General features: G+C 45.0%; 1 protein-coding gene across 4 annotated transcripts in view; it reads left to right on the forward strand.

The window, feature by feature from the left end:
- The window catches only part of PAG1 (phosphoprotein membrane anchor with glycosphingolipid microdomains 1), a 247,777-nt gene extending 238,150 nt beyond the window's left edge, over positions 1 to 9,627 (forward strand). For all 4 annotated transcript variants that reach the window (XM_088471548.1, XM_088471547.1, XM_088471549.1 and 1 more), the window contains one exon: positions 8,232 to 9,627. In XM_088471548.1, the coding sequence (XP_088327674.1) occupies positions 8,232 to 8,585 (354 nt within the window). In that variant the 3' untranslated portion in view covers positions 8,586 to 9,627. The remainder of the gene's footprint in view (positions 1 to 8,231) is intronic.
- The last annotated feature ends 2,830 nt before the right edge of the window (positions 9,628 to 12,457 follow it).

Consider the following 12,457-nt stretch of genomic DNA (forward strand, 5'->3'; position numbering starts at 1 on the left):
AATTTTGGCTGGTGCCCCCTAGTAGATAATCCCATCACCAATCTTATGCCGGGTACATACTAGACAATATGACATCCAATCTGGTCGACACACACATGCACACACACACACACGGACTGGGGCGTGAAGGGCCCACCAGGAAAATGCAACAAAAGGGGCCCACTGAAGGAGTGTGGCCAGTCATTAAGTAGATGTGGTCATTAACTGGAGGGGTGTGGCAAAATAACTTTAAGAATTTAAAAGATAACAAAAATTATGAATGGAGGCCAGATTCTTAAAGACGGATCTAACATTCCAAAAAGTGCACAATTAAGGGGAAACTGGAATTGGGGGGTTGTGGCAGGATTGCTGGCAACTAGGAAAAGGAGCAGGATAAGTAGGAGCAGTGGCGGATCCGGGGAGGGACAATTAGGGACAAAAGGATCATATGAAATGGGGTACCGGAAGGGATAAAGGTAGAGGTTAGTGGAGAACAGCTTGGTTAGAAAGGGGTAGTAGCGAACAGAAAGGTGTAGATCAGGCATGTCAAACTCAAAATCCCAACCGGGCCAAATATTCAAGGTCTAAGAGTGTGCGGGCCGCAAGAAAAAAAAAAAAGCTGTGTTATTCCCCCTTATATATCACTGTATGGTCCCCTCCTCCAGTCCAGCGGCAGCCGGAACTCATTGCACTTTCACTAGTATCGCTAAAGCGGGCCGCAAAAATATGCAATAGGAGCCGCATGCGGCCCAGGAGTATGACATGTCTGGTGTAGAAGAAACAATGTTCTCTTACTGGAATCCATAATATAAATCTGTCAATATGTCCCCAAAATACAATACAAAGGATTAACAAAACACCCACAGACAGGTGCACATACAGGTAACCACATGCCCACAGACAAGGACACAGGTACGCCTATACCCTCACGGACAGGGGCACAGGTACGCCTATACCCCCACAGACAGGTGCACATACAGGTAACCACATGCCTGCACAGACAAGGACACAGGTACGCCTATACCCTCACGGACAGGGGCACAGGTACGCCTACACCCCCACAGACAGGTGCACATACAAGTAACCACATGCCCGCAGACAAGGACACAGGTATGCCTATACCCCCACAGACAAGGACACAGGTACACCCATGCCTGTACAGATGGGCACATGTCCACAAAGACAGTACACACACAGGTGACACCATGCCCACACAGACAGGGGCACAGGTAAGCCCATGCCCACAGTTATACAAGCACACTGCAGAGGTAAGCACAACACACTAAAAACAGGGAGCTGATAACCACAAAGTGACACAGCTCCCCATTATACAGTCTAAGAATCAATGTAATATTATATATGAATGGTGACAGCTTTTCCTCTTTATAATAAAACCAATCAGTAGATAGTTTGTTATAATACCCAAAAATGTATAAATGCATTTATAGTATATGGGACATTATTTTAACTTTTCCAATATCTGTTATGCTAGGTTTGCTCCAGGCAGAGGGCACAGAGTTATGGACTGAGAGTTTACACACACACATGTAACCACCATGCAGTCTCAGCACACATGTACACACCATGCAGTCTCAGCACACACCGTGCAGTCTCGGCACACACCGTGCAGTCTCGGCACACACCGTGCAGTCTCGGCACACACCGTGCAGTCTCGGCACTCACCGTGCAGTCTCTGCACACATGCACACACCATGCAGTCTCTGCACACATGCACACACCATGCAGTCTCTGCACACACCATGCAGTCTCGGCACACATGCACACACCGTGCAGTCTCGGCACACATGCACACACCGTGCAGTCTCGGCACACATGCACACACCGTGCAGTCTCGGCACACATGCACACACCGTGCAGTCTCGGCACACATGCACACACCGTGCAGTCTCGGCACACATGCACACACCATGCAGTCTCGGCACACATGCACACACCATGCAGTCTCGGCACACACCATGCAGTCTCGGCACACATGCACACACCGTGCAGTCTCGGCACACATGCACACACCGTGCAGTCTCGGCACACATGCACACACCGTGCAGTCTCGGCACACATGCACACACCGTGCAGTCTCGGCACACATGTACACACCGTGCAGTCTCGGCACACACCGTGCAGTCTCGGCACACACCGTGCAGTCTCGGCACACACCGTGCAGTCTCGGCACTCACCTTGCAGTCTCGGCACACATGCACACACCGTGCAGTCTCGGCACACATGCACACACCGTGCAGTCTCGGCACACATGCACACACCGTGCAGTCTCGGCACACATGCACACACCGTGCAGTCTCGGCACACATGCACACACCGTGCAGTCTCGGCACACATGCACACACCGTGCAGTCTCGGCACACATGCACACACCGTGCAGTCTCGGCACACATGCACACACCGTGCAGTCTCGGCACACATGCACACACCGTGCAGTCTCGGCACACATGCACACACCGTGCAGTCTCGGCACACATGCACACACCGTGCAGTCTCGGCACACATGCACACACCGTGCAGTCTCGGCACACATGCACACACCGTGCAGTCTCGGCACACATGCACACACCGTGCAGTCTCGGCACACATGCACACACCGTGCAGTCTCGGCACACACCATGCAGTCTCGGCACACATGCACACAACATACAGTCCCAGTAAAAAAAACATAGACACATATGTAGGCTCAGCTCACATACTCTCATACATACTCACATACATACACACATATAGCCTCAGCACATGCTTATACACCCAATTTATCAACAGGGGGAAACAGCAGCGCTGCTGGGGAGTTACTGTAGTTAGTACTTACCATCAGGGTAGATGAGCAGCTAAAACCAAGTGGGCAAAGAACCTTGATGATATCACAACCATGTGACCGGCTGGCGATGGGTCAGTGTGGTGTTAGTCCCGATGCACTGCTGGGGCATGGAGCTGTGACAGTGGCTGTATGGTGATGGTTGATGCTAGATCCTATGTGGAGAAAGGACCTCTGTGACGTATCAACCACGTGACCGCTGCAGGAGTCTGGACCGCTCCTGTGTTACTATCCACGTGGGCATAGAGGGGGTATAAATATTTGTGGCGAATGTAGTGCGCCCGCGAAGGGACACTTTTGGTCCCCCGTTAGCATCCCCGCCCCTCCTCCTTTGATGCCGGGTCACGTGGGTGTGACGTGTCAGGTCCATTAGAACTCTCTAGTTTAGACCTAACCGTATGGTGACTGATCAGGTACAGACTGAGTCACATCCCCCAGGACCGGTATCCATGCAGCTGGCTCCTGCCCCTGAATACACCAGCCACCCAGCATCCTTTGCATCAGTCACAGGATGTTCTGCAGGGGCTGCTGGGAAACGTAGTCCCTTTCGCCTCTGTAACGCTGGTCACAGAGGTGGAAAGGACTACATTTCCCAGCAGCCCCTGCGGAACATCCTTTGGCTGCAAAGAATGCCGGCAGTTCACGTGATATTGGTGTGTTTAGAAATCAGGAACAGCTGAGCTCCGGGGGTGGGGGGAAGTTGCAGAGCTGAATGCCCCTGGGCATACCAGTCGCCCTAGGCACTTGCTAAGAATGCCTATGCCAAGGGCCGGCTCTGGCTGGTTGTTTCTAACAAAGTGCCCGATTTGCGGACGATTTGCAAGCGATTGCACGATAACTACGTTGTTGTCATGCAATCGTCTGTCAAAATCGCCTAGTGGATGGGCAGCATTATTGCGTTACAACCACTGCTCGGAGATATTGAAATCTTGTGTAATTTGGATTAATGTTTTTAAGCCTCCTGCTGACCATAGCTGTATATACTACTGTACATTTAAGTTCTCCACAGTAAAGTAAACACTATTGAGTGAAGGTTACGGCGCGCATGCAAAGGTTTGTGCCAGTTACCATACCTATATAGGACAATTGAACTTTAATTACAAGTTTGTTAAATCTTCCATAAGGTGTAAGTAATTCCTATTCAGATGATTCAGACATAAAAAAAACACATTGTGCATGTAGGAAATCTGATCATCTCCCCCTTTACTCGGCAGAATACATTTGTGTTGCTAAATATGTATTGTTGTTATCCAGATGACGTGTGCTGTGGCTCTCTCCGCCATGCGCCAAAACGCCCCTCCTTTCCCAATACTGTCACCACTGCCGCTATGCGCTCATCATAAACTGATGCAAGAAGAGGTGCTCGCTTACATGCCCTTTTATGATGGAATCGCCAAGCGCATTCTCTTGCAATGGATTAGGAGTCTTCGGGGTCTATGTACTAAGCCTTGGAGAGAGATAAAGTGGGTGGAGATAAAGTACCAACCAATCAGCTGCTGTCACTTTTCAAATACAGACTTGTAAAGTGACGGTTAGGAGCTGATTGGTTGGTACTTGATCTGCATCCACTTTATCTCTCTCCAAGGCTTAGTACATAGACCCGTTTGTCACGTAGAATATCTCTGCATAGTAACAGCGGGCGACCTATAGTGGGTAGGGAAGTGTGCTGGGGGGCTTTTGATCATTTAAAAACCAAGACTATCTCCTTATAAGTGGTCCATAATCTGGTTCTAGACCCTTTTTTTTTACTTTATTTTTTTATATAAAGAAACCTAGAGAATCACTGGATAATCCTGTATGTCTCCACTATTTTCCTCTAATAGATCCAATAGATTGCAGAAGTTTCTAAATGACAGCCCTGTTCTATTCTATACTAAAATGTGTTTTGACTGCGGTTTGGCGGCAGTTTTGCTATCTAAAGTTTTACGAAGTCCAAAACCGCTGCAAAACTGCCATCAAAACACATTTTAGAATAGAATAGAACAGGGCTGTCATTTAGAAACCGCTGCAAAACCGCCACCAAACCACCAGGGTTTAGAATAGAATAGAAACCGTCACCAAACCGCTGGGGTTTAGAATAGAATAGAACCCGCCGTCAAACCGCCGCTTAGTAAATTTTGCCCAATAACCCTAATAGAGCACACCCGAATAGACCTGTTTCTGCATGATTCAGGTCTTATCATGTTGCTAAAAAGGCAGTGCTTCCACATTGACTACAAATGCAGTATGTAAGAAATGTGTAGGCACTGATTAGCTAGATCGTCATACCAAGCAGTGTCCTCTGCACCACTATTCTGGCTTCCAAACTTCTCCGTACTCACTGCCACATAAGTAGTACTATGTAAATATAGGCGATTACTAGACGGAAACTGAGAGCCAGCCATTTTAATTAAGTAGGTAAGTAAAAATGGACATGTAGAATGAAGACCTGTAAAGCACACTTATACCAGGCTTGCCTATCCTCCCGATTTGGCCGGGCGCCTCCCGATTTTCGGGTGCCGCTCCTGGCTCCCCGGAAAGGCAGGCAAGCGTCCCGACATACCCCAACCCTCCCGACCTCCCCCCAGAATACACTGGAAATCCCCACAGTGGGGGTGCCGGTGACACGATTCGCGCTGAATCGTGTCATCATGGCCCCGCCCCCTGCTTCACAGTGCCGAAAATAACACCATTGTGAATAGGGGCGGAGCCACGATGATGCGATCATGCGGCCCCACCCCTGACTCCGCCCCCAACGTGTCACAGATATTCGGATACGCCCCCAGCTGTTAGCCGACAATCAGCTCCCTCCCGGAAGGAGGGAGCTGATTGTCGGCAAGTATGACGTATGCTCTCTACCAACAAAAGCCGCCATTACGTTCTCTGACTGTGCAGTGTCAACAGTTCAAATCATCCACTTCCACAATGAGCAAACATTATTTATTTGTGAACTACTTGCAATGATCATTGGTCCAGGAACGAATCACATCACATCACTTGGCCTGTGATGATACATTTGTGACATCATTCTGAGTTTCTCTGAGCCACAGAAAGGCCTGTCAGAGTTTGAGGTCTCTCCTGCTTGTCAGCACTCATAGATCTTGTCTAACCCGATGACCTGTGTCATACCTTGCATACATTACACATACTTTGTATGACCATTTTGTGACAAATAGTCCATTTCTTTTACGGTGACTTTCTGTGGTTGCACTACAGATGTATCCTCGTATATTGCTGCAGACGTGGGTATGTTTTTGGGGGGTTTTTTGCATCTTTTTGGCCAAAAATGTGTTTTAGTTTCAATGTGATGTGACTAGGACGCACCAGGAGACTATGCTAATTAGTTTGCTATGCAACACCTGTATATCTGTGGGTGACTGTATACATATTCAGAGTGTGGGGTCTGTTTACTAACCAGTGTTAGGAGACAGAGTGGTACCTTATCATTTTATAATAATTTTTCAGCCAATCAGCTCCCAATTGTCATTTTTCAAACACAGCCTGTGAGATGACGGTTGGGAGCTGATTGGCTGGCACCTTATCACTTTCTTATCACATTTCACTCTGTCTCCTAACACTGCTTAGTAAATAGACCCCTCAAAGTGCTACGATTCAGTAGTCGCGGCTTTTTTCCACACCCAGTTCCGTTATGCTTCGTATACAGACTCAGTCGCACACAGATTTGTGTGTTGCATATCAAACTATCTTGCGACTAAGATACATTTTCTGAAAACAAAGACGCATCTCTTGCCCCCCTTGGCATATTGAGGCTATATGTAGATGTAATTGCCTAACTATAACTTTAAAAATAATTGTGTAAATCCAAATTAGAAGCCATTTCTTCATGTTTTAACGCGTATAAGGCACTAAAAATTCTACACTATATTTACTCCAATATGCTACCACAGACGGCCTTGTCAACATTCAATTGAATTCTTAAAATATAATACAAAGTTGTATAATGAGGTCTGGCCAGGGGGCGAAACACCTTTTATATGTTGACTGGACTTTTCGCAAATAGCTTTTTTTTTTATAGCATGATATTCTAAGCCTTTTCTAGTGTGATATGTAATGTATCGCATCCTGATATCGTCTGTATGTCCTCCCACATTGCATGTGTGGATATAATGCCCATAATTGGCTGCATTCGGAGTTGTATGCATTTTGCAGTGTGCCTGCCCACAACATGCAGGCCATAACTAGTGGTATGTGAGCAATGCCGTTGCACAGGGTGCAGTGCTCTGGGGACGACAATGTTGCTGCCCCCGGCACCTGCATATGGAAACCAGTAGCGCTGCTGCATAGCTTCCCTGCAGCTTCTGGAGCTGCCTTAGGACACCCGAGCAGTGCTGTACCGTCTAGAGCCGGTGACCTGTCCAATTCAAATGACACCAAACAGTAGCACAATCTTGATTCATATTACACCACATAGTAGTGTCCCTTTATTCATGTATGACACACAGCAGTGCCCCTTTTACACAATGCCCACATTTGTGCCCTTTATACACAATGCCCACAGTAATAGTTCCCCTTATACAATGCCCACAGCAGTAGTGCCCCTTACACATAATGCCCACTGTAGTGGAGCCCCTTATGCAATGCCCACTGTAGTGGTGCCTCTTATGCAGTGCCCCACAGTAGTGGTAGTGTCCCTTATGCAGTGCCTACAGTGGTAGTGTCTCTTATGCAGTGCCCCACAGTAGTGGTAGTGTCCCTTATGCAGTGCCTCCAGGAGTGGTGCCCCTTATGCAGTGCCTCCTATGTAATCCCCCTGTAATAGTGCCCCCAATAGTAATGCCCGTGTAGTAGTGCCCCAATAGTAATGCCCCCAGTAGTAGTGCTGCCTGAGTAGTGCCCCCTGAGTAATGCCCCCTATAGTGAAGCCACTAACGAAAAAAAAAACCTAATACATTCCTTAAACCCCGCTCTCGCGTCCGCTGCCGTCTGGTCCGGCTGGCTGCTCCTCTGAACTATGGGAGAGACGTCATGACGTCTCTCCCATAGTGCACTGCACACTGCAGGAGCCGGAAGCCGTGGGGCGGGAGCCAGGCGCCTGTTGGTAACCAAAACTTAGCAAATGGAGCCTCCCTGCGGCGCCGGGCTGAGGTGTGTCGGAGAAGGCAGAACTGGTTCAGTCTCCAAATAGAAGTGACGAAATGACGTTCCGGCCTACTTTAACCCCTGTGTGGAAGTCTACATAGCTCGCACATGTATCAGCACTTTCTCACAGGTCCTATATGTGAGAACGCCCCGTTATAGATCAGTTATGCCTCTAAGGGGCAGACCCAGTGCCAAAACACGTAAGATATGGTCCATGAACAGGCATATGTGCAACTCCACGTCACGCCCGAAATTATTATTATTTGTTATTATTATTATTCATGAATTGCCTTTTTGCATAATGTCACCAATGTCTTTTGTACTTTGATTGTAGATTTCTGCAATGTATTCAAGTGTGTCTAGAACCGGACAATCTCTGAGACTTCAAGAAGACCTCTCTCATTATTCCTACATCCAAGATGTTGAGATATCACCAACTAGCTGCAATGGAACTTATGCTACAGTGAGGGATATTGATAAAAGCCCCAACATTATTGATTTGCCAGCTTCAATGGAGATAATAAATGGCATACCTAACCCTGAATATGAGGCCATTTCAGCAATAAGCCAAAGAGAGGAGAGGACTACTGCTCTCTCTAGCGCTGGTCAGGGCGCCTTACAGCAGGGTGAAAGCGACTATGAAAGCATTGGTGATCTGCAACAAAATGGAGACTACACTAAACTTTAAAGAGTGCAAAAATGTATTCTTATTTTCTAGGTGATATAGCACAATCCTTTGAATGGGTTCTTCCTGTACCCTGCCTAGTCATGGATTGACGTAAAAGAAAAAGCACATGTTTGCATACAAGAACTGTCTCCGGGCTGCATGAAGACTTTGTGACATTTATTTTCTTTAAACATAAATTGAAATATTGCCTAAAAACTGGATGACCCTGTACGGATGAAGCTGTTAGGTACTCATGTGTCCTCTTCATAGAATACTTTAGGAGATTCACCATCAATTACACATTTTAATAGATGCATATTTTATTATCATTGAACTTGTATTTAATTTGAAAATTGATATGAGTATATTTGTTTTATTATGTTGATCGGTTCAGTTAGTAAGTTTGGTTATAGCTTTATAGTCACTGTTGCTATATTTGTTCAATTTCTGACTTAAAAAGCTTTTTTTTGGCTTTGTACCAGGATAATCAATATCAATTGTGCATTTTGTCCCTAAAAAGTGAAATTGACAAGTTGTTATATTTTAAACTTTGTAAATATTGTAGAACTATTACCACAATTATAATACAGAGAAGGGGGCTTCAAAGTATTAGGGCAAGAGTTCTTAGACAAAATGTTGGTTATTCAGTTGTAGCCTATATATTATGATTTTAACAGCATGGGCAATTTCAAAAGTTTACTTTTTATTCTAATATAATAGGCTTTTAGAACATGTGTGATCCCAGCATTGCAATGTAAGAATGGGATAATACATAGCGTGATACTGGGGTAAAATATGAAATGATTCTTTAAATTACAATGAAAATATATTGCTGCAGACTTCTAGGGTCGTGATATAAATGCTACTGGAAGTCTAGTTTACATGTCAGTATTTGTGATGAAATTCTCTTGGAGGGTAGGTTCCTGTAATGCAGTGCTTCCCAAACTCTGCTCTGATAGCGCACTAATAGTCCAGATTTTAAGGCTATCTATATTTGAGTATAGATGGATTAATCAAAGTGACTGAGGTATTAATTAAGGGGTCTATTTACTAAGCAGTGTTAGGAGACAGAGTGAAAAGTGATAAGAAAGTGACAAGGTGCCAGCCAATCAGCTCCTGTCATTTTTCAAACAGTCTGTAAGATGGCAGTTGGGAGCTGATTGGCTGGCACCTTATCACTTTCTTATCACTTTTCACTCTGTCTCCTAACACTGCTTAGTAAATAGACCCCTAAGTCACCTGTGCTCAAGGTTGGAAATACTTTTAAACCTGAACTGTTAGTGTGTCTAATGTCATGACCAATACAGTAGCAGGGCAATTTTCAGCCCTGTGCCAGCCCCACCCCCGAAAACATGACATAATTATGTCACTGAGGGGACATGGACGCCGCCACCAGGAGTGGGTGGTCTACAAGCTGCAGGGTTTGTGCTTGGACCATGTATCGGAAGCTCCTGGCAACTCTACAGAAGTTCTATTGACTAGAACTGCACCCTGCAAGCCAAATGCTGATGCCGTGGTACAGTGGCAGTGCCACGCTTAGGACCCTGCTCCCTGGACGGTGGCACCTCTCGCACACCCCTAGTTGCAACACTGTAGATCATCTCTCCAGACACCAAGTTGCTTGTTGTTGATATATGTTACGGAATCAGACGGCAGAACTCAGGACTGGTCACTCTGTGCTCTACAGCTCAACTTAAAGAAACACTAACCTTAAAAATAGAATAATAGTCAATGTGCTATGAAAGAACAGCACAGATGTACCTGCAAACGTCCCTGTTCTTAAGTTCCGTTATGTGTCTCTATACTAAAATAGGCTGTTCAGAAGCTGAGAAATCTGTGCATAGAAATCCCCCCCCCCTTGAATTAAACTCTTATCTCAGGTAGCTCCAGTTTCAATGTTTCACTATGTTTTATGCACATTTGTGAATGTAGGTAGAATGACTCTGTCCCAGGCTGCTGAGAGTATTGGAGCCCCCGGCCCGCCAAAGAGGTGTAGCCACACCCCCTTCAACAGCAGTGATGGCGCAACATCTGTGGGCTGGCCCCTGAAAGCCCCAGCACACAGTGGCCACACCCCTCTTCATACTGTCACCCATCTTTTCTAATGGAGGCCCTGACTCTTTCATATACTAAAATACATATTTTGGGTTGCGTATCCTTTCAAACTGCAATCATCCATCACCTATTGGTTAAAACTAGTAAGTGTAAATTATTATTAATAGATTTTCTTACTGTCCGTATGCCAATAGTTCCACCATGTGCGATAGGATGGGTGTAATATATTATGTATTCTATTGGTACTAGCAAATAAGAAGGCCAAATAACTATGTACTGTAATAACCTATAGCAGCCATGCAATTTTTCCTTTCATTCATTTCAATTTGTACTTATTTAACAACTGTAATATTTGTTTATGCCATGTTTTATGAATTTCTCAAGTTGGATCTCCATCATCAGACATCCTCTCCCTGTAAGTAGCGCAGCGCTTAGCTGTGAGTCTCTCCACTGCCGTGCCCACCATTAATCCGAGCTTTCTCATATGCCCATTAGAGGACAACTCCTAACTTACTACAAGAACTATTGCACGGTGTTGAATGCGACATAATGTGCCATTTTGTCACTAGAAAGTAGTGTCTACAGTCCAGTTACCAGTGGTTGGAGCCAGGGCTATGTCACATTGCACATAACCTCCATGTCCCATCAGACGGATCACTACGCAGTCAAAGCTATCTATAGCGGTGCTGCCATTTAATGTAATGGTCCAAGTTTAAGGATAGTGAGGGGAGGGTGTCTGTAGATGACTAACCACACCTAACTGTATAAATGCTTTCATTTTTGTTTTTTTTGCAAGAAATAATATAAAATTGAGAAAGATTATACTGCACAACTACGAGAATTGCAATATAAATAATAGCGAAATTCCTGGGATGCGACTTTTATTGTAATTCATTTGAAAGAATCTAAATGTGTTTTTTTTCTAAAGTTAAAAAGGGCTGAAGACTGAACAGTATCAATGCTGTTTTCCTGCATGCAGGGGAGGTACCATATCAGGTTTATTACTGTGTAAAATCAAAGGTGAATTTTGTTACTCTTGTCTCATCGTTGCCTGCACATTAAAGAAATACTGGATTTAATTTAATTTTTTTATTTGTCTGCATACAAGGTCAAATCATTACTTCAGATGTTCTGTTGGCCTAAACAAGTTGGATTACTTAGGAAATACTATTTTACCCATTCATTTTAAACCGGGGTTGAGGAAATATTTTAAACTTGGATTGAGTTTTTTAAAAATTCCATCAGGAATCAGAATATGACTTACTGGCCATTCTGATTGCCACCTGATATGTCTGGGGTATCCCAATGTCTGCTGCGGCTCGGTGACTTCCCTTAGTTTCTGGCTTGGCAGGCTTTTTGATATGTGCCTGGCACATTGTTGTTGAGCCAGGTCATGTGGAACAATAGATACCAGCTAAATTATCATCTAAATTAATGTTTAATTTATCTACTCAAAATTGAAAATTCAGTTTTAATAGGAAGATTAGTGCCTCTTAAAGGCTAATCCCAATTAGTTGATGTCAGCATACATTTCTACACCAGGTGAATAGAGGAATAAAACATATCTACTATAAAGACACATAGACGTATTGGTGGGGAAAAGGGTCAGCTTTATTTATTAATTTATTGAAAGGAAGGAAAATGTATGGTGGAGAAGAAAGAGCGGTCCTACACACACAATATTGCCATCTTGCCCAAATAATCCAATGAAAGATGTGGATCAGGGCCAACTTCCAGACCATCATCAACAATTCAATGCTTAGATAGGGGCGAACTTCCAGAACATCAACAATAACTCAATCAATTTGCTAGTACGTAGGGACTAGTGATATTAGGCC

The sequence above is a fragment of the Taudactylus pleione genome, unplaced genomic scaffold (genome assembly GCF_031769625.1).
Source record: "Taudactylus pleione unplaced genomic scaffold, aTauple2 ptg000114l, whole genome shotgun sequence".
Classification (NCBI taxonomy): Eukaryota; Metazoa; Chordata; class Amphibia; order Anura; family Myobatrachidae; genus Taudactylus; species Taudactylus pleione.